General features: G+C 46.2%; 1 protein-coding gene across 1 annotated transcript; it reads left to right on the top strand.

Annotated features, from left to right (window-relative positions):
* Positions 1 to 1,342: 1,342 nt before the first annotated feature.
* Positions 1,343 to 14,247, top strand: LOC144771727 (glutamine amidotransferase-like class 1 domain-containing protein 3, mitochondrial). Its single transcript, XM_078656045.1, has 4 exons — positions 1,343 to 1,495; positions 7,121 to 7,292; positions 11,759 to 11,963; positions 14,014 to 14,247. The coding sequence occupies exons 1-4, from the start codon at positions 1,382 to 1,384 to the stop codon at positions 14,204 to 14,206; spliced, it is 684 nt and encodes a 227-aa protein (XP_078512171.1). The 5' UTR covers positions 1,343 to 1,381; the 3' UTR covers positions 14,207 to 14,247.
* Positions 14,248 to 23,400: the final 9,153 nt, after the last annotated feature.

Here is a 23,400-nt window from a genome sequence, read left to right as displayed (position 1 = left end):
GTTGGTGGAGAGATTTAATAGGGTAGTGATGGGAGCCATACAAGCGGCCATATCAAGTGGACAGAACTGGGAGAAGGCACTAGAGAACATGGTATGGGCCTACCGAATCACCCCCACTGGTACGGGGTATAGTCCATTTCAAATACTGAGAGGACGTGAACCCTTCACCCACGACAACAGGATTTGGAAAGAAAAGCTTATCACCAGTGAATGGTCCCCTGCAGTGGTGCGGGCCAACCTGGAAAAAGCACAGACAATTTACAGTAACCACTACAACAAACGAAGGAATGTCCAAGGCACAGGCTTGGAGCAAGGAGAGTGGGTAAGAGTAAGATTGGCCACCCTGCAGAAGAAGGGAGACAGCAAATACAGCAAGCCGTTGCAAGTGGTAGAAGTGTATGATCGGGCCGCCTTACTAAGCGACGGCAACGTGTGGTCCCAAGACCGCATGGCCAGGTGTAATAAAGTATTGGGCTGGGAGCCACAGAACGTCGATTGGGAAGACAAGGAAGGTTCGGAAGTGGAGAGGAATCAAGCAGCTGAGGAACAGCAAGTTGAAGTGAGAGTTGGAACGGAAAGTGAAGAAGAAGGAGAAAGTGGAAGTCAAGGAATGGACTGGGACAGGCAGGAGAGAAGCACGCAAGAAGGAGGAGTTGAGAACGAAGGGACAGTAAACCCTGAGACTCAGAGTCAAGAGTCAATGGAGAACCCCGTCAGGGTCACAAGGAGTGGAAGGCAGGTGGTAAGACCTTCCAGATACCGAGATTTTGAATTGGACAATGAACTGTGAGTGACTCTTTCTTGTTTGATGAAAAGGGGGAGATATGTAGCATCCGCAGTCTAGTTGTTGCACGTCACGTAGGCGTGACGTGCGACGGGAGGAAGGACAGAAGCTGCGCGCGCAGTTAGGCAGAGCGCGCGAAGGGCCAGAGAGATCGGAAGCGCCGGCCGGCGCTCCTCTGTTAACCACAATTACTAATAAAGTTTAATTAATGAATAATAAAGTCCAGTGCCATCATTTGTAAGAAAGATACTTTACAATAATGAAATGATATACTTATTCAAGCACGACAGGATAGAAAACAAATGTAGCCCCTAATAGGCAGCTCTTTGTAAAGAAACGAACGTGCATGTCCTACGCGGCAAAATTGTTGCACACTGTGAGCTGCAAGATCAGACAGGGCTGCAATGCAGCGGTAACGTAATCCCAAATTTTGGCCAACAAAGCAGGTGCCTCATTCTCAGTCAATGGAGCTCGTGGCGAGTTTCACGAGGGGTGATGGCAGTATAGTATGTCTTCTAGCTCTACATACAATCTTGTATTTAACCACGCCCTGCACTACGTCTATCTCGTTTACTTTTATTTTCTCGCGCAGGCAGAATGGCAGCGAAGAAGCGCGTGGCTGTGGTGCTGGCCGGCTGCGGCGTGTTCGACGGCAGCGAAATACATGAGACGTCGGCCGTGCTCGTGCACCTCAGCCGCAAGGAGGCAGAGGTAACACCCAAATGACCTTGTCCGCGGAAGGTTACTTTTACTCGGAGGGTGTAAAGTATTCACTCCTCTGATTGACGTGTGTTTGGAGTACAGGGTGTAATGATGTAGCCCATGCACCTGCCTCGATCATTTCTCAAGTACATTGTGTGCGCTCCGGAAACCTTTGGTGTTCCTCACGCGCTACTTTGTAATGTTTCCTTCCACAGTGTGTGTTTGCCACTTTGTTTCCACTGTTATTGATGCAAACCGTCACTGGGTGTAAATAGTAATTGCTTTCACATCGTTGTGAACTCGGAGACTTGCTATTCAATGTGATGTAGTGAGTTCCTCTTTTTCTTTAATCTGAACGGAGGGTACACGCTCCCCTGAGCATATTTAACGGGAAAGTAGCAAACATTCACTTTACTATAGCGAGCGCTTAGACTTTTATTTTCAATATGTGTACGGTCTTTACTTTCTGCGACGGCGCTGTGTATTCATGGGGTTTCATTAAGACCTAGGATTACTTCATTAGGGGGAGTGGGGGGGGGGGGGGGAAGATTTAAGTGCTAGTTGGTTGACAAGCGTGTTTTCATCCTGCGCTGCTTCGTAGCGGCATACTTAAATAAACTAACTAGTGCCTTAAAGTGGTCATGGGGAGAAATTAGAATTATCTTGACCACGCCGTCGGAAATAATTAGATGTACCAAACCGTGCATGGGATATGGCCTATTTCCCTTTGAGGTCTGGTTACTTTGGTTTGAAATAGTCATTCTGAATTGCGTGAGCCGAGTGACGCTCCTCTTTGCAAATTCCTGTCTAAAACAAACTGACATGCCCATGTGCTGCACCACTTTATGTGTAGGTTCATGCACCCTTGTTAAGCCTTGCACTGGACACATTAAAACAAAAAAAGCGGGGGAACTGAATGACCTAAACAGGGTGCTCTTACCACAAAGGAAGTGTTCTCATCCTACCAGATGGAGTCAGGTGCTTTCGGGGTGGAATGGCCCTATGGCTCGTCATCCTACCAGATCCATGGCTATGCTTTTGCACTGGATGCATATGATGAATTATACCATGGCTAGTAGAAGGAAAGGAGTGTCCCCAGAGTTTCTCAGTTAAATAGGGGGAGATGTCTTGCAATCTGGTAGACCAAAGTCAGGCCCACTGGCATCACGTGGTAGTCGACTAAACTATGCGACTAGAAAGGGCAAATTATACAGCACATTTAATGATGGTGATGCATTATTTTGTCAATTTTACACTCGCTAACACCTGGGCATTGGTTGCATCCCATTAGTGCTAGTATAATACACATATAGCAATAAGCAACGGAAAGGTCAACAAGCTTGGAAAGTGCCTTCTCTGCAGCAACACTGTTTTCAGTAACATTTAAACTCTTTAAGCTAGAAACACTTCAGGTTTTTGTTGTTGTTGCTAGAACTTGATGATGATGCAGCACATCTACTACGCGAAAATGCCACGGCTGCACAATCTCATCTCCATCACTAAGGACATGGCCACTGGAATTAGGGCTGTGAACATACTGCAACCTAAGTGACCATGAAACTGTACATGCAGTTAATCAAGTAAACCTATTCAATCCTCATTAACTGATCGTCTGGCAGCTTAAAGCAATTCTGAATAGAGAATTGCTCTCAAATAAGACTGTTCAGCATGGTTGCTGGATGCTTTAATAGAAGATTTCAGGGGTTGAATGTAACCTTAAAAGGTTTAGACTGATTTTTTTTATTTTTATTTTTTTTATTCGAAGGTCTCACTCCCCATTGAGTTTTAAATCTGTCGCTTGGGGGCTACTTATAAAGTTATTGGTCCATCATAAGCAGGGCCAGACTGGCCATTGCGTGGCACCAGGCGTTTCCCTGGTGGGCCGATTTTGGGGCCCTAGAGGTCTGTTTTTGGTAGAGGGGGGCTGGCAACTTCACCCCGCTGTAACCTAATCAGCCAAAACCAACCCTGTCTAACAGCTCAGCCACACCCCCATCCATCCCCACCAGGGGGGCTGGCTGAGCAGTTTGCCAGGGCTAGTTTAAGTTGCCAGTCCGGCCCTGACCAGAAGGAGCTCCTTCAGTTACCGCCTTTAGGATTGAGCAGGAAGCTGTACCCCACACCAATTGAATTAATGTTCAATGGTGGATGAGGTCTTCAGTACTAAATACATAATTTCCTTGAGTTGCAGGGTTTTTGCTTGAGTTGTAGCATGTTGATCTCCAGCTTTGAGAGACTTTATCTTTGTGTGGTGTATTTAGTAGCTTTGGGGAACTGATGCATGTCGAGGTCCTACAATTTCCCCTGACCCTCTTGTGTTTGGTAAATGAAAGGTTGAGCTTCTGACAAGTTAATTTAGAATTGCTCTAATTAATTTAGTAATGTATTTGAGGCCAATAATAAGGGCTCTCCTAATTTTGTTTTGCACTATTGAGTTTTGCTTAGGAAAAAAATCCCTTGTGGGCACCATTACATTTTACTAGTTCAATCACCCAAGCCCCAAGGGTTTATTAGGTTACGCAATTTTTTTCTAATGGTACATTGAGAAAGTTGCCATCTTCCTGTCCTTGGCCCGTTTGTGCTTGTAGCCCTACTTCGGTCACATGACTGGGTGTAGCTGACAGTCTTCGTCAATTTCTCAAAGTTGCACAACCTAGGATTCAGTATCTCTAAAATCCCCATTTGCTGGCAGGATAGGGGGCAGAGCTGAGTACAGGCCCACTTACACCTGAATAGCCTGTGCTCTCCCTTAACTCGAAGGGCCTAACAAGTACAACCCTGCATAGTCACTTCAGCCAGCTTGGAGCCGGACAGGGGAGGCAGAAAATTCCATGCACTCGAAAGCCATTGTCTAGCAGCTTCTCCCATCTTTCAGTACTAGGGTATGAAAAAAGGATTTCGGGCACCAACTTTTCAGTACAATTCTGGAACTGAAACTTCATCTTGAGCCCAGGACCCCAGAGTGACTCCAAGGGCTAGTCTGCTAGCCTCCTGATCTATGAATCTGGGGAAATAAAAGAGCAAATCGTGGCTCTTAATTCAAGCTTTTGGTCTCTTGCGACAACAAACAGTCCCATTTGCATGGAGACCGCGATGCTGACACTGAAATACGGCACAACTGCCTCTAGGGACTGCCAAAGTGGGGCTCTAACCTGTCCATGGTACCTGGCCTATTATTCACACCATGCTGACAATCTACCCAATGCTCTTCTTCCAAATTGAGCTAGACTCTCGGAACAAACTTGAAAGTGACACTTCAGTGGACAGTATCTCTAACCCCGTACTCCATTGTGGTTTTACTCCTACAGTGTCCATGTAAATTCTTAAACATTGTAAGTGTAATAAAGCCATAATGAGTGCATGGTCTGGGAGTTGGGTCATTACGAACGCCGCAGCTCCATAATGGCTTTACTGAAACCTGGGAAGTTTGGTAGAAATTGCTCAGCACATTCAACCTACACTAATGCTAGTGTGGGATTTAATGTAAAATGCATGCAGAAGGCATCTTAGAGATGCCCCCTTAAAGACCAGCCCTGATGTGGTTCCTGACTGGCTGCCTGTTACTTGGCACTACCAGATGGGGTTCTGGACCCCTTGGTTGAGGGCCTCTGCTCTGTGTCCAGCAACCAAGCCCATCTTGGACAGGTGTTATGCCTCCTCCCCCAGGATGGTCTGGGTCCACAAAGGGGAAGCTTCAAAGGTCTGCCGTTTGCTGCCCCAACAACTGGCTCCCAGCGGTCCTGGTCCCCACTTTGGGTGGGAGCATCAGCAGGAAAACAAAGTTAGGAGAGGTGTGCCCACCTTTGCTAACCACACCCCTCAGGTGCGGGAGGCAAGGTAAGTGCACATTGGTCCCTTCTATCTTAAAGTGGAGGGGGGCAGCCAGTTAGGAAGAGGCTTGTGCCCCCCCCTGTCCACTGGAGGGTGGCATAATAGTGGATATACTTTCCCCAAGGAAGGGACCCATTGGTCTCAACTTGCACACTCCTTTAACAGCCCTAAATGTAGCATTGAGAGGTGACCCTGAACCTTGCCGCCTCAGATTCGAGGAAGAAAGGACCAAATAGCTGTGCTGACCCACAAAGCAAGACACCACTGATTTGGCCCCAGCCCTACTGGCCTGTCCTGACTCAGACCTGCCTACATCAGAAACTCCCACGTAGCCAGCATCCCCCCCCATAACTCCGAGGACCTTCTCTGCATTAGTCTGATGGTCGCCCGTGAGCACCTGATTTTGTTCAACAAGCCTTCAAGCACAGAACCTGGATCCAGGCAGCTTTTCACCACTCTGCACCCGACGCCCACATCCGGAGTTTGTGTCCCAATACCAGGAGGTCTTCCAGTGATCTGACCTGAGATCTTGTGATCCTTGAATGCGTCAAGCAGACACACAGCCTCAAAACTGAAGGGTCTCCCCACACCTCCACCATGTCTGGAGCAGGTAAGATCCAACACCAAGTCACCCCTGCACCCGACACGCTTTGGCCTTGGGTGGCCCAACCAATGGTCTCCAAGCATCCCCCCCATCCCCCACCCCCCAGGAACCTAACTTGCCTCTCCTGCAGGTAGTCTCCTTCAGGAAGCTTCCTTGACAGAACCTCCAGCATCTTTTCCAAACCAGAGATTTTCATTGCTAGGCATAAGACTTCCAACGCTTTCGTGGCACTCTGTATCCGGTCGCCTCCATGCTTTTTGTGGTGCAGCTCATGTGCTGATCATTGGCCCCTGCAGTGCTGATCTTAATCCCAGGAGCTCTGCTCCCACACTCTCGTGGCTGGCTCATAAGCAGCCGCTGGCCAAAACGCCCCATTGGCTAGCATTCAGCCCCTGCACTTTGCACCCAGCTGCCTCAGGGCCACTGGTGGTGCAATTTGAGTGCCTAACTGAACCTTGGGGGAACCTTAGTTCAAACCCCTAAAACTATTCTTGCAGGTAGTTTACTGAACTGCAAACCAATAACCCTCTTTTCCCCATAGGAACCAATATCATGTTTTTCTTTCTTTTTCTTCCTACAAATGTCTGCACTGGTTCTGTATGAAAGAAAAGTAACTGAAGTGTTTCCTACCTTTTTTGTATTGTAGGATCTACAGTATATCTAGGCATATCACTTTGAGTAGTCTATGTAATTCAAAAGTGATTTCTATGCGTGCTATACTGTTAAAAGCAAATACTAACCTGCAACAATTGCAAATTCATCCTCAACTATATTTCCTTGTAAAGTTTTGCATTCTAAAACCCATTTCATTTACCTGTGCCACGTCTTGCTTGGATCGAGAAATAAAATATAAATATACCTTTTTGTTATACTTACCTAATTTGTCTGGATTCTGTTTGAGTGTGTGCCGTCAGTCTTGAATGTGTGAATACTTAAAACACCCTCCTGATAAGCCTAACTGCTTTACCACAACCAGCTGTTGCTGATTATCTAATTTAGCCTCTGCTATACCTCTGAGGATCCACTGTACTTTGTGCACACTATACCTTATTTTGGTACAGCATTTACACAGCCAGCTACTTATACCTAATCTGAGATTCAAATAGCCTGCTTCAGACCTTTTATTAGTAAATTGGAGAGAAGTTTGTGTTTAAAAGCTAACAAGCACATGTGGCTTTTATTCTTTTTTTTAATTTTAGGTAAAAATATTTGCACCAAACATTGACCAGATGCATGTAGTCGATCATTTGAAAGGAAGTCCTACAGAAGAGAAGAGAAACGTCCTTGTTGAAAGTGCCAGACTAGCACGTGGTGATATTAAAGATTTAGCAGACATTAAAATTGATGACTTTGATGCTGTCGTTTTCCCTGGTAAGTCTGTCGTTTTCCCTGGTAAGTCTGTGCACTGTAAACATTAGCTTTGTATTTTTCTGAACCCAAACCGCTATTGTATCTTGGCTTTATGAAATTACTGGTATTACATTCACTGACTAATGCTTGGGTTTAACCCTTTTACCACAGCGGCAATTCTGCCGCGGTGTGGGGCGTTCCATTGAGTGGGCAGGCCTCGTTGGCCAACAGATGTGCACAGCTCTACTGAGGTAGTGCTTGCGGCGGCCTTTGGCCGACTGGCGCAACGAGCGGGTTAATCTTTTTCCGTTATGGAAAATTCAGGTATGCTTTGCATTCTACCACTTTTTTAAAGGTAGGAAGACTAGCCAGGTTTTTTAATTTTCTAGTTGAGAACACTATTCAAGGTTTTACTTTGGAGAAGAATGTTTCAACTAGTTCACTTTTTTGCACTAACTTCCCATTTGATCTTCACACCAGTACTGTACTTTTTTTTTAATTTTTTTATTTTTTTTATTTTTTATATAGTCTTCATAGCTGTATGTAGTAAAGCCTAATGGTCAAAAAATTTCCCTTTCTGCTGTAACTGTAGTTCCTACCAATCCATAGGATCTGCGCATTTAGACAAACTAAGGGCTTGGTGCGAGACTGATCCCAGACACACCCTTAGATATTACTTCCCCATTGGTCTCCCCCTGCACCTGGTCTGATCATTATTTCATTTCTTTTACCATGGTCTATACTCCTTCTATCCTGCTCCCTTCAACTGGCAACTTCTGGGTCAAAAACTGGAAACGAGCCAACATGGATGATTTCCACGCGCTCCTAACCGTGTCCTCCCGTAACGAAACGACCCCAATTTCCCCTTCCCTCCAGGCCTCTCACCTTGACATTGGCTAGAAGTAGCCAGCGATAAAGTAGCCCCTGTGAAGAGAATCTCACTTAAGCCAAACGTTGGTTCTCCGACGACTTAAAAAAGAAAAACTGGCTCTTAGGCAGGCTTATGCTCCTGAGGATAAAACCGCCTATGTCGTCCTGTTAAACTACAAGGAGGCTATCCTCCAGACCAAATCTGCCTACTTCTCTCAGAAAATTCTGAACTCATCCGCCAAAGCCAAGGATATCTTTTCAATTGTTAACGAGCTGGTTCAGCCCGACAGGGTAATTGCCAAACCTGTCCCCTCACAAGCCCTATGTGATTCCCTGAATTCTTTTTTTCTTTTTTTCTTTTTTTTTTTTTTTTTTTTAATTGAGAAGATAACCCATATTAAGGACCACATCCCCACTCCCATTTCTCCTCCATCTCCCCCCTTACAATCTGTACAAACTTCTCATACTTTATCAAATTCCCTTGATCTCTTGAGATGAATTCTGACCCTACTGAACAAGGTGGGCTCAGGCTCTCCTAATGATTGCTGCCCTACTCCCGTTCTGAAAGAGGCCTTCCTTTCCTGCCCTGATCCGCCACTATCACTCCTTAATAACTCCCTCCTAACATGCAAGGTTTCAGTTAACTTCAAACATGCCGTAGTTGGCCCAATATTAAAGAAACCGAATGACAATCCCCTGGTGTTGAGCAACTTCGGCCCTATCTCCTTGCTCCCTTATCTTAGTAAGATATTGGAGGCTCACGTCGCCAACTGCCTCAGCTCATTTATTGAGCACTCCCAATTCTTAGATCCCTGGCAAGCGGGTTTTAGGTCTGCCCATTCCACGGAATCTGTCATTTTATCTATCATGGATCAACTTGGGCGAAGAGCTGATAACATCACCCAGGCCTTGGTACTTTTAGATCTGTCGGCAGCTTTCGACACGGTCGACCATGCACTTTTGGTCAACCGTGTCGGCAAAGCGGGCATCCAGGGCCTAGCTCTCAATTGGATCACCTCCTTTCTCCATGGACGCTCCCAGGCAGCTCGACTGGATAACTTCACGGCAGGCAATACAAAGTTGACCTGCGGAGTCCCTCAGGGCTCTGCTCTATCGCCCCCTTTTAACTTGTATATGCAACCCTTGGTGGTACGGAACAGCCCAGTTAAAATTTTCATCTATGCAGACTATCTTCAGTTGATATCAATCCGCTGACATCTATTAGCCAATGGATGTACTCCAGCCAACTTAAGCTCAACCCCGATAAAACTGAGCTTGTTTTAACAGGGGGATCCTTAAACCCTTGGAACCCCGGTTTCTGGCCTTTCTTTGCCCCCCCCCCCCCCCCCATCCACTAAACTCCGTTAAAAGTCTTGGAGTTATTATCTGCAACGATCTGTCCCTGAAGCCTCAAATTAATGCGGTTGTCTCTTCCTGCTTCCATCTCCGCAGAATCCCAAAATGTTGTAGGTTTCTGACTACCGAGGCCTTTACACTCGTTATCCTGGCACTAGTTATATCCCGCCTGGATTACGCGAATGCTCTTTATGTTGGCATTCCAGCATATCCGCTCCATCGCCTACAGCTTGTCCAAAATCAGGCAGCTAGACTCATTTATCGCCAACCTAAACACCATCACGTTACTCATCTAACGAAGAGCCTCCATTGGCTTCCGGTGCCAAAACACTGTGCATACAAGTTGGGCTGTACCACCTTCAAGGCCCTTGCCAGCCAAGGCCCTGCCTTTATCTCCTCAAATTCAATGTTACACCCCTATTCGGGAACTCCATTCCTCCCATCATCACCTTCTCACAATTCCCATTTGCAAACAGAAAAAACAAGGTGGCCTTAGATTTTCCTTCTTAGCCCCTCGTTTCTAGAACTCCCTGCCCAGCAACTTGAGATCTGCGCCTTGCTATGCCCAATTCAGAACTCTTCTTAAAACTCTCCTCTTCTCACAAGCATAAGAGTAAAACACCTCACTGCCTTCCTTGACCGCAGTCGTCCTGTCCGCAGCACCAAGAAACGGCTCGGTGTAAGTGTGCTTTAGAAATCTTTTAACATAATCCCCACAGGATATGTTGGCCTATAGATCAGCTAGCTCCCAGTACAACCGTAAGCTCCCATAACCTACTAGGGAGCAAATAGTTTCTGGCAACCACTGAACAGGACAACTCTGACCCCTTTGTTTGTAGAAACAGTTCAGAAACTTTTGCTCAGTCACTCATGCTTACTTTCAAATATACAGAGAATGCACAGTGGGATATTTTCAATATTTCTTGAACCAATGTAATTTCAATTCGTGTGCTACAATGCTTTGTACACAGAAGCAGATAAATGTGATTACAAACACCAAGTGTAAATAGTAGACAAGTTCTACCATGGTGCTAAACTATGTATAAATGCAGGCATATAAACAAGGCAGTAATTGGTGTACTGACACTATGCAAACCCAAGTGTACCTAGAGTGTAGGTGTAGAGCCCAGAATACACCCACACAGGGGACGATCCAACCCAGTTAACTAATGGGATAGAGTGAAGGACCTACCCTTGGTCCGACTGGACAAATCTCACTAGATGTCAGACCGCTACATGGTGAATTCTCAGCCTGCAAGTATCACCTGTCAGCGGACGTACCTCCTACTAATCTATCGGGATGCTAATCTTTTATAATAGACAGCTGACTTGAAGTACACATAGATTAGTGAAGTTATGGCTATGTAGCTATTCCTGTCCCTGTGGATGATGATGATGATCATGATCGCAAAATTACTTTGCACTTGAGGAGCAGAGTGTTGTGATGTTGTGAAAAGTTTAGTTTCAGAGAAACTAATCCAACATGGTCGTGTGTGCAAAAGGTCACAGCTGGAAATGTTTGTGTGGTCAATGTAAGAAATAAGTTGCTTCGCTACATGTGCCTAACTGAATATAACCTAACCAGTTGTACTACTTTGTCAAAGTAATTTTGCATTCACCATTCTTCCGTGAATGGGTAAACTTAAGTTAATTACAAATCCAAAATGTATGGCTGAGAAAATGCTTCAGCAAACGCAAGGCGATGATAGGGTCTAGGGTCGAATCAATCATCTTTCTTTAGCTCACTTCGCCACCTCAGTTCAGACCCAGCTATATGTAAATCCATCTTGACCCTGTGCCTAATGGAAACAGTCCAGCCCGAACTACCAAGCCAGGTCTTCCATGACCTGAGACTAGCATCCTGGGACTGGTTTCGGGGCAACACCCCTCATCATCCAGGCTAGCTAGAATCCATTGGCAAAGTGAACAAGTTTTGTCCTGGGGAATGCAGTTGTTTTGCTTTGAAACCACTAGTGTCTGCATGCCTTCTAACGTGTATTGCTTGGGGTGCAAAATGCAATAAAACTACTGCACGAGAGCCTAATGAAAGAATGGCTGGCTTGAGGGGACACTTGTGGTTATGTTGCAGCAGTTATAATGAAGGTGTGATGTGTAATGAGCTATCTAATTCTAAATTCAGGTACAGGAAAACTACATTGGGTCTCTCTTGCATAAAGTTGCCTTAAAACTGTAGTGTTGCTCACCTTGCTCTGATCTTTTTCACCACGTTTTAAGATTGGCTTCACCCGTTTTAATTTCAGGTGGCTTTGGTGTGGCAAAGAATCTGTCCTCCTGGGCAGTGGAGGGCAATGCATGCACAGTTAATGAGCAAGTGAAGTCAACACTTGAAGCTTTCCACAAAGCGAAGAAGCCCATTGGACTGTGCTGCATTTCTCCAGTATTGGCAGCTAAGATCTTCCCAGGCTGTGAAGTGACAATTGGCAAGAATGAGAATGTTGATGGACGGTAAGATAATTTTGAATAAAAGTGCTTTGTAATGTAACAAATATTAGAATTTACTTTAAGTAGCTCATGTAGGAAAGCAGAGTTGGAACTACGTGTTCAAGATCTTATGGTTTACAAAGTAGGGTCTTTTTTTGTTCCTTGTTTCATGGTTTAATGCAGTTATCATTGTGCATTTAAAATTAGTATTTTGCACAAATTCGTTGCTTAACCGTATGCTATTTAGATGGTTTATGTAGCCTTTGGTTCTATTTTTACGTTTTTCCTATTGCAACAATGAGTGTTGCTTTGTTAATTCGTTTGGAATATGCTAGGAATGCAGCAAGACATATCTCAAATTGAACTAATTGCTTTATTCTGTCTGCATAAAATAGATTTGTATTTTGTCACTTAACTTGTGCAACTGTTCACCCTCTTGCTACGGTGCATCTCTACTGCTTTCACCCTAGTAGTATTGGCAAGTAAGATGACCACTTCCAGAACTCAGTACTGCACGAGAATGTGCATGTTTTTGGATGGAGTAATTGGTGTTCCTGGCCAATTTGACATTCTCCTCTCCATTTTAAGTTGAACAGTATCAACCTTTCTAGTTGATAAATGTTAATTTATGTCCTAGAATGCATGCACTCATTCCAACCTATAGGCGTTCAAGCAGTTAATGTTTTGCCAAATGAGTCTGTCTTGTCTCAACTATACCAACACCCTGGAGTTGGTAGAGCCTTGCAATAAACTGTCACCTTGCAGCATATCTTCCAACATGATTTGTTTCTCTTGTACGTATTGCCAAAGGCAAGTTATTGTGGTGTTTAGTTATTTGTATCCCCACTTTGCATTTGGTTTTAGCCTTCTTTCCAAAGATTTCTTGTGCTTTTTACACCAGGTTGCTTACTACCATGCCCAACTGCCCCAGTTTATAACCTTTAGAAATCCCTTGCATGTTGAATTATTGTTGATGCTAATTAACAGCCTTTTTCTTTTCTAGAATGTTTTAATATTTGGGTTCTTGGATGTTACTTTGTGGTGTCCTGTGATGTGGTCACATAATTCCTCTCGCTACAAGTGAATGTGGAATGTGGCCTAAAATTTGAAGTATGTTTGAGTTTTGGGAACATCTGCCATATTGGGCTTCCTTGACCATTTATGTTATGTTCTGTCGCACTCCTTCTCCCAAGTGGCTTGAAGCACCTTCTTGGATTTCCCTGACCAGGTGACCTATGGAGAAAAGGACATCTTCATAACCCCTTCCCCCAAACTAGGATTGAGGAACCTCTAGAGGCTTGGTCTTCCCGGGATAGATAAGGGGCCCTACCTTAAGCCCCAAATTGTTATATACACAAATGCTAGTAGTTTGTGCCATTTTAATGCTAAGGAGAATTGTCTCCACAATAGACGAAACAGACCGTCTAGAGCTCTGTTTGATTTTTCAAATTGGGTTGCTTCTAGCAGTTTCATCGGGGCTCTGCTTACCTCCTACAGACAGATGGTTTAAAGGTGAATATTTTGACAGACTGCATGTCCTCCAGCTTATGGGTTCTCGATACCACTCCCTAATATGGGAGTTTTCATACCCATTCCTCCATAGCCATGCTTCATTTGTGTAAAAAGTGCCAGGGCACTCGTTGGGCCACTGCGGCATGCACCACCCATTGCCCCTGCCAGTGTTGCGAATTTATGTTCCCCTCTAAAGTTATCAGATGCGTTTTTTTTTGTTTTGTTTTTTTGTTCCATAATTCTCCTCTCCTCTCAGCCACCTATCCAGATCTGGTGGCTCAACAGCACAAATGAGAGCATCCCTGTTTCGTACCCCAGAACAATTTGGATGTGTGCTAAATTGAAGCAATTGACCATTTGAGCTGGAAATTCTTTTATCATCTGCCCACATTTCAAACTCAGTCTAATCTTTATAAATACTACTTCCTCATCTGCCAAATAAAATGAACATTTGAACTTAAAATTGCTTCCTTTAGAAATGCTATATTTACCTTATTTACAATTGCATGGACGTGCAATGACTGAGGCATTTCTTACTCCTAAATTTATTTTGTTTTTTCAGGTTTCCTGATGCTGCGACTGCTTTAGCAATAGAAGAAATTGGAGCCAAACACATTAGTAAAGATGTTCATGAATGCCATGTGGATGAAGCAAACCGGATAGTAACGACATGTGCCTTTATGTGCAAGGCCCCCCTGCATGAGATTTTTGATGGTATTGGCACACTAGTGGATGAACTCTTGAAGATTGCTTAAACTAAGTTTGTGTAAAAGGCGAATAAAATATTTTCAAAATGCCCAGTTCTTTTTTGAGCGTGTGTAGGATGGGGTTAGAGTTGGAAGAACTTTGGTAATTATATAGTTTCAATTAATTGTAAACTTGGTCTGAATATTTCAGAGTGAAACTATCTGCATTCGTTACTGTTAGACCTGGGGGGGTTGTTATTTGGCTGAGGTAGGTACCTTAGGCCAAATAGGGACCCTTGATTCCAAGTCGGGGGGGAAAGGAGGGACACCTTCTCAGAGCCCCCGCTCTCCCCCCCTCTGTAGCTTGGCACGAGCAGCCATACTTCAAGGCAATTGTGTATAGTATTTGCAACCTTGCACCCAGTAACCCAATGATGACCCCACAAATTGACTCATGAAGATACAATGAGACCACACAATATAAATCCAACATATGAGTATTTCTAATATTCCTCCTGGCCGGTTATTAGGCCAGCTAGCCCTTGTAAGTTCTGATATTTAATGAGCAATTCTAAATGATCCACCACAGTCCTAATGCAGTTCGTAATGCAAGAATTGGACTTTGCAATGTAAAAATAATGCAGTTTGTTATGCAACAATCAAGCAGTTCATAATGCAATGTGTAATACAACAACCGGGTAGTTCCTAATGCAGGAATAATGCAATGCATAATACACTCTAGTACCGATCACGGTGCCTTAGGCTGTCACTCTGCCCCTTGTCTGACTCCCAATCTGATTCCATCAACTGATGCCATCACACGGGTATGATGTAAACCAAAGTGCAGCTCTGTACTCTGGCCCCGGTACTGCCACTCCTTGGCAAGTATGGGCTGCGATACGATCCAAAGCAAAGACTCGCACTGCAGGAATGGGAGAGGCCAAGAGTGTCTCTCCGAGCCCACACCCTGCCCCAGGCGGCTACACATGTTACCTGCGGGGTGTGACCCCACTCTCCTTTTCCCACGACTTGCGCCTCCGATGCAATCTTTGGGGATTTGGGGCAGTGGAACTCTGGGCCCTCCCTTGACTGGGTTTGTTCGACAGCCTGCTCTGGCGGGCTCGGGCTGGTGGCTCAGCTCCTCTAGGGCTGCTGGTGCTACAAAGATCCCCAGGCTGCAACGCTGAGACTCACTTGAACTCTGGGTGCACGATAACAGGGCAATCCTCATGAAGGTCTCAGGCTGCACAAAGCACATGTACACAGCACTGCTGAGACTCTCCTGGAAAGTTTTTGTGTTCCTGAGTTTCCGCAACAGGGAGCCTGCTCACCTCAGGCCCTTGGGGAGAAAATACTTCCAGACACAGCAAAGTCCTTTCAAGCAGGGGGATACAGCAAAGTCCCTTTAGCCTCTCCTTTGTTAAAGCAGCATACTGCATGCCAGTCCCAGAACACACAGCAAGGGTCAGTCCTTTCCTTCAGTCTCTTCAGCTGTTTCTTCCTTGGCAGAGGTTCATCTTGACCACGACGTGGTTCAATCCTTTACAGTCTTCATCACTCCATTCCAGGGGTTTCAGCTCTCATAGTTATACCCCTAAATGTCTTTGAAAGTATTTGTGTTCAGGGGGGCACTGACCCCTGTTCAAACCAGTTCTGGGTGCCACCCTGCCAGTGACACCTTATTCCTTTGATCAGTGTGGGTCTGGATTCTCAATCACTCAGCAGGAGATGGGACCATTGTTTTATGGCAGCAACCCAAGCCTCTTCACCTATAGGGGCTACTCCTCCCTACACTCCGAATGCAAGTCAGCCTGTTACGGTCTCACCACCTCCCCTGGGTCAAGACATTCCCCAGATCATATGCCTTTCAAATCCAGACAGTCCAGCCACAACCAGGCAGAGACACACAAATGTTAGAGCACAAAAACCCAGCCACCTCTAAGTGGTTTCTAAACACACCATGCTAAAACTACCTTCCCAAAATGTTATTGAGTTCAGGCATACTAAACTTCCCCTCCATCTTAAGCCTTTGGGACAATAGGCTGGACAACTTTACACAGCCTCCCCCAGTCTGTCCTATGGGCAAGATGTCCTTTCAACATAGTCAAATACTCCATTTCCTTTTTTAATCAGGACATGGTACACACCTTAGTACATGTCCTACCTTGCACTGCACCCTGCCCAGGGGGTACCTTGGACCTACCATAAGGGTATCTGATGTGCATAGGAAGGGAAAGGCTTGTCCAGTGGGTGCACTTGTCAGGACAACAGGGCAGTTTAACAAACTGCGCACAGGCACTGCAGTGGCAGGCCTGCCTTCTCTCTTGAAGGCTACTTGTGTGGGTGGCACAATTAGTGCTGCAGGCCCACTAGTAGCATTTTCATTAATGGCCCTGGCACACATAGTGCAATTTACTTGTGACTTTACTAGTGAGGCAAACAGAACAATCATGGACAACCAATTACCATTACACTTTACACAGGGAGCACTTGCACTTTGGCACTAATCACCAGTGGCAAAGTGCCCCAAGCATTTAAGTTGGCAACACCATGTCAGAAAAAAGGTCTGGGGGTGGGGGAAACGTTTAGGGAACTTTAGCCAAAAAGGGCCAAGTCCAACAGTTTCTGTATGCAATCTCCATTTGTGCTGTTGAGGAACCGGAATCGATATTCCAATACGCAATACATATAATCGATATGGTATGATCATGATGTCACTAAATACTTTAGTTGTATCTACGTACACATTAACACTCTAGGATTCACTATAATAGCCTTGCACCAATTCACGCTCGAACGCCATATTGTGTCCTTGCTGAAAGCATCGCATTAACTAGGCCCCATTCTTTGCTTACACCAGAATCTTCCCACTGAGAAATAACCCAACTGTTGCAATAACCGCTGTTTCAGCTAGTTAGGCCTGTCAAGGTCGTAGGTAGCAGAAGAGAAGACCGATGAGCACATTCCGGGATGGGTGCAGGACGGGCTGTCTCGGAGACGGCAGAAGGGAGTCACCCATTCGACCTTGCTAAATCTAGGATGAGCGAAACCAGGAGCGCATTGTGTGCCATATATGGGCTTTCCTTTTACTGTGTGCCAGCCTGTACCAATTTGTACTTTTCCATGTTGGGTTATGCCGATGCAACTGTATATATGTGATGTACTGACAGGGTGCCAGCAGTCTTCTTGTCGGACCTCGTGGGGTGAGGTCGCAAGGAGCTCCTCTGGCAGAGTTTTGTTTGTCATAATAAATGCTTGGACCTGCTACACTGCCAACCGACTGATTATTGGTAATTGGGTTTTACGGTAACTATAATTGGGAGGTGGTAGAATATTTTTTGGTACTTCAGTTGGCGACTCCGCGTTGGGGCTGTCCCTGTGCATTAGACAGTCGCAGGGACACTGAAAGGGGTGCCCTCGATCGGGGGGGGGGTCAGAATAAACCAGCAAGAATTTGGGGTTTGCTCAACCCTCCCGATCCAGAGGACCTCCGCTGCTAGTAGCCTCACGCCGGAGTCCTTGGGGCGTGACCCGAGCACCAGCTACGTTGGCCTTATCGAGAGTTGGCAGTGGAACGTTCAATCAGACGTGCGTGCACCAGGTGAGTGTTGTGTCTCGTTTCATGTTGGACTACGTCTGCAGAGCTGGACATTGGTTTGGTGGCCTGTGGTCACGGAGAAACTCTGAATCCGCATTTGGTGACTTGTGGTCACAAAGACTCTGAAAAGGGGGTCCGACGGGGCCAATGATGGGATTGCACGTGCGGATGCTCATGGTCTCTTTTGGGTGAGAAATACTGGAGATAAGGATTGCACGCCTCAGGGGAACTGCGGTTCTTGCTCGGCCGGACTGTTCTCTGGAAAGCCGATGGTTGAGATTGGGTAGCACCTGGACCAATCTGGAGCGGCGCTTAAAAAGCGGGCTCAGCCAGAATAGTTCGGGAGGTGAACCATGAATACTGTCGGATGGCCTGTAGGCCGGTCTGTGGTTTAAAACCTGTGTGACTATCTCCAGGCAGTCTGAGCACGAGATTGTTGTTGGAAACGTTCTTTGCAGCATTTGGCTATTAGCAAAAGGGTTCTCCATAGGTGGGAGTCGACGGGCTCCACCTTTGATTGAAATTATTTGTGTTTCTGTTGGTACATTTTGTGTTTTTGTGTTGTATTATCCCGAAGCTACATCATGCAGGGTATGAATGTTTTTTTTAATGAAAACATGGCCATGTGAATAAGAGCACTGTGATTGATCGACATTTGGTTCTGTTATTTTTGCCACTAAAACTTATTCCTTTTCAGCTGAAATAAAACAAAGAGAAAGGAAATGCCGTGTTTTAGCAAATTATGTTTCGGCTGTACCCACGGTGATGGTGTAAGGCTGGACGAGTCAGCCAGCCCCCCCGGAAGGGACACCTAGCCACGATATGTATTGCAAGCACGGCATCGGCCCCCTTATTTTTAATCCTTATGGCACAAATATACTAAGGATAACGTAGAATTGCAGTGGCCAAAAACTGGGTATTTTGATGAAAAGAAGCTTCAGTATTTACAAGAGCGCCTCTTTGTTAAACGTAGTCGACAGTCTATGTTTGACACTCTTAACAAATGGCAGAAAGAGGAGGCGCATTCGATCAGAGAAGCTCCTCAAGATACAGCAAGGACAGACTATAACTCAGAAAGCTATTGCCCGTGACAAAAATAAAATAGAATAGAAGAAAATATTGAAATTGCAGACAGACCATTTAGGCTACAGGTGGACAAGAGCTATGTGACTAGAGAAGGAGCTGAAGACGAGAGAGGATCTGCTAGATGCGAGACCTCCCCCGCCATATGCCCCGCAGCGCGTGTATCCCGCAATACCTGTCCAGCCGGAAGTCAGACAACGAGCATCCGCGCCAGAGGAAAGGGGCTTTGCCACCTCTGAACGAGATGCCGGTGGTCCATCCTCTCCTGGAGGGGACCTAGCCACACTTATCCCCGATTCCATACAGGCGCTAGCACCCCTTCGTGTACAACTAAGTACCCCGACTCCCGAATGGGTTTCTTCCTCGGTAAGCGCCACCCTTGGGGTGTCGGAACAGACTCTGAGGGGGGCAGGCGGAGGGATGGATGGCAAACAATTGTTCACTAGAGCATCCGTGGGATATGGCGAGAAGGAAGTATTAGAAGATCAGGCCGTTAGATGGATAAGGAGTGACGCACGCGTACACTGTGACTGACATATGGAGTACGGTCCAGGACTTAGAACCGGTAATGCAGCAACATGTGATATTCCAGATGTCTAATTTGCTCATTTGGTCCTGGGAGGTCAGTTTTCAGGATGGGACCGCCCCTCAGATATTGTACAATATCCGAGACTGGTCCCATAAATTTAGTCTGACCCGAGGGAGGTGTTCAAGAATATAGATACCCTGGTTCAGTACCGTGGGAGACTGTTCTTAAAGAGTCCACAGTGGACTACCCAGCATCCCATGCGGGAGGTCCATCCCATTTATCATCCCGAGGTCCCTGAACTACGAGATGGTAATCAGGCAATTACAAGGGCGGGAATAGCCGCTAGGTTTCAGGAACAATGGGTTTACACTCCATGGAAGAGAAGTGAGGTTCTGGCTCTGAAATCGCAACTACCCGACCCCTGGAAGAATCCTACCGCATACTACAAAGAATTGACTGAGGCAGCTGCCTCTGCTGTAATGACATTGGCAGACGTCGAACTGTTCTTTGGGTTACTGGTACCTGTTGACATATGGCGACAGGTGCACGACTCAGATCATGCTGAGCTAGGGGGGGGGGGGCATGGGAAGAGCTGAGGGGGTGGGACCGGGATCGCAAACCAGGAGACAAACCAAGGGCTGAAATTACGTCTCTGCCAGCAAAAATAATAACATTTATGCACACTCTAATTCCGCCAAGAAAGGTTGACTGGGATAAATTGTCTGCCTGCCGACAGAAAAAGGATGAGGGTGTGTCCGACTTCTTCACAAGGTTTGAGGAAGTTTTCATTGATTTTAGTGGGCAAGATTTGGCGACTGAAGGCGGAACCAGGTTGTTCGTTAACCGATTCGTTACGAACTTGGCTCAGGAGATTTCTGCACAATTAGAGGCTGCGGAAAGTACATGGACCACCTCTACCCAGTCTGTAATTCTAAGCATGGCCCAGTACTATGAACATGGAGAGAACGAAAATAAAGATAAGGTGGAAAAGAAGACCAAAGACCTTAAAAATAGAGTATTGTTGCAGCAAGTAGTTCGGGGACAAGGAGGGGGGGAGAAGAGGCCGAGGAACTATGCCCAGAGGGGCGGGCACAGGAAGGGGTGCGGGCGGAGCCCTGACAATGGGTCTGAACCAGTGTTCTTATTGTAGGGAGGAGGGACACTGGAAAGCGCAGTGTGTTTTTGCTTGCCCGGAGCGGTGCGAGGACGAGGTGGCCCCGACCGAAGTGATATGCGCAAAGAAGAGAGACCAGGCAAGTCAGAAAAGAACCACTTTGACGGTCCCCAAGGCAGACAGTACAATCATGAGGGTTACGAATATGAGGATCAAGATGCATACGTGACCGCATAGGACAGCCAAGGACAGAGTGGGGGCCAAGTGTCGATCCCGGTCAATCAGAGGGGACCTTATGTAAAAGGGGAAGTGCTGGGGACTTCTGAGGATTTCCTAATTGGCACGGGAGCAATGAATAGTTCCGTTGCTCGATCATTGGTTCCAGGGGCGGTGCTGTCCGGGCAAAATAATGTTTCAGTGGGATTCTCGGGAGTCCCAGTTGTCAGTCCCATCTCTAGACCTCTCCCTTTCACGATCGGTCCTGCCACCATCGACACTCCTCTACTACTAACTTCACATTGTGGGGAAAATTTGTTGGGATTGGATATGTTGAAGAAATTAAATGCAACAATTCATTGCTCCGCGGATGGGGTCTATTTAACAATCAGACACTTTGCTGATCCCGTGAAACAATGTTTTGCTAAAGGTGAACGTCTTCCGTCTGAATTCGATGGCCTTCCCGCCACACTTTGGGCAACGGGCGACGCGGAAGTGGGTAAACTGGATATTCCTCCGGTTCACATTACGTTGAAACAAGGCACAAAATTACCGCGCATTCCCCAGTATAAAATAGCGCCAGCAGGAGAACGGGCTTTGCTGCGCATTATTCAGGACCTGGTCGATAAAGGAGTAGTGGAAGAGACGACTGCTAATATTTGCAATAGCCCGATTCTCCCGATTTTGAAAAAGAACTCTGATGTTGATGAACAAGGTGCTGCTTACCGTTTTGTGATTGATTTGAGAGCTGTTAACAAAATAGTGGTACCACAATACCCAGTGGTGACCGACATCACCACGATTCTCACAATGATCCCGCCAACTGCCCAATATTTTTCAGTCATTGACCTGAAAAATGCTTTCTTCAGTATTCCATCCATCCTGATAGCAGGCAGATTTTCGGATTCTCGTTATCTGGCCGAAGCTTCTGCTTCTGTCGCGCACCTCAAGGTTATACTGAGAGTTACGAGTATATATAGCCAAGCCCTTAAGGCTTTGCTGGACGACCTGGACCTGCCGGAAGGCAATGTCCTGTTACAATATGTGGACGACTTGCTCATTGCCTCTGACACGGAAGAGGGCTGTAAAGAAGCTATGGTTCAATTGTTGCACCATCTGGTCGCTAAAGGAAATGAGGTATCATTATCGAAATTCCAATACTGTCGACAGGAGGTGACCTACCTTGGTCATCTACTATCGAAGGAGGGTAGACGACTAACACCTGAACGTATTACTACCATTGCTAACATGTCTGTACCTTGCACGCAGCGTGAAGTACGTGCTTTTCTTGGCATTACCTCTTACTGTCGCCAATGGATACCTAACTTTTCCCTTCTTGCTAAGCCTCTGTTGCATCTGACGACTAAAGATGTGCATGAACCCCTACCCTGGACGGATGAATGTCAGCACTCTTGACTCTTTAAAAACTGCTTTGTGTTCTGCTCCTGTCTTGGGCACTCCTGACTATCGTAAACCTTTTGTACTATATGTACACGAGGTCGACGGTTGCTCACTGTCAGTGTTAACGCAGGACTTTGGTGGTAAGCAAAGACCGTGCGCCTATTTGTCAGCCACATTGGATAATGTTGCAAGAGCACTTCCTAGCTGTCTGAGGGCCACAGCAGCTGTTGCGATGGCAATCCGGCAGTCGGAAGGGCTCGTTTTGAATTCTAATTTGACTGTAATGGTGCCACACGCAGTGGACACATTACTAAATAAAACCAAAACGCAGCACCTTACAAGTGCACGTCTCACTGGATATGAACTGACATTGTTTGCACCACACATTACGATTACTCGATGCGCAACATTGAACCCTGCCACATTGCTACCACTCCCTACGAGTGAACATGATACAGATCTCCATGATTGCATTTACCGCACTGAAGAAGAAACTAAGGGCAGAGTTGACCTTACTGACATAACTTTGGATGACCCTCAGGGGGAGTTATTTGTAGATGGGTCTTGTTTTAAACTAGCAGATGGGACAACAACAGCTGCATATGCAATTACGACTTTGAAAACAGTTGTTGAGACTTTCCGAGTACCTCACCGGTCAGCCCAAGCTGCTGAACTTATGGCCTTGTTGCGAGCCTGTGAGTTGAGTGAGGGACTTGAAGTCAACATTTACACGAACAGCCAATACGCCTTTGGTGTGACGCATAGCTTTGGGCGGCTGTGGAGAGAGCGGGGTTTCCTTACTTCGCATGGCCAGAAAATTTGGAATGGTCCCTTGGTTGTGCGACTGTTACATGCCCTCACCTTGCCCAAAAGGGTAGACATCATCAAGTGCAGTGCACACAAAGCAATAGTGGATGAAGTAGGGGAGGGAAACGCATTCGCAGATCAGGTGGCCAAAGAGACAGCACAAACACCGATGTCAGCTATGTTTGTAAATGCCTCTGCAAGGTGGGTGGAGGACTCTGAACTGTTTGATAATACTATGGAAAGTGTGAGAGTGTTGCAGAAGGAAGCTACCCCCGCTGAATTAGAGAGATGGGAAAAGGAGGTAGGAAGGCTGGATGAAAATAATTGCTGGATTGATTTAACAGAAAACCAGAGATGGCTATTGCCGAATGCATTGGTACAGGCTGTGGTGACTATGGCACATGGACCAGCACACACAGGAGCGAAAGGTATCTGCGGGCTCCTGGACCCAGTTTGGAACAACCCTAACATCCAAAGGACGGCTGTCCGGTTGGTCCAATACTGTATGGTCTGTT

The sequence above is a fragment of the Lissotriton helveticus genome, chromosome 8, assembly GCF_964261635.1.
Source record: "Lissotriton helveticus chromosome 8, aLisHel1.1, whole genome shotgun sequence".
Classification (NCBI taxonomy): domain Eukaryota; kingdom Metazoa; phylum Chordata; class Amphibia; order Caudata; family Salamandridae; genus Lissotriton; species Lissotriton helveticus.
This window is presented reverse-complemented; position numbering and strand designations above follow the sequence as displayed.

What these genes read in the sequence shown, in the direction of transcription:
- LOC144771727 (XM_078656045.1), top strand. Translation starts at nt 1,382, where the DNA reads ATGGCAGCGAAGAAGCGCGTGGCTGTGGTGCTGGCCGGCTGCGGCGTG. An exon ending in TGATGCTGTCGTTTTCCCTG is followed by an intron (nt 7,293 to 11,758) that starts GTAAGTCTGTCG and finishes TTTTAATTTCAG; the next exon opens with GTGGCTTTGGTGTGGCAAAG. An exon ending in AATGAGAATGTTGATGGACG is followed by an intron (nt 11,964 to 14,013) that starts GTAAGATAATTT and finishes TTGTTTTTTCAG; the next exon opens with GTTTCCTGATGCTGCGACTG.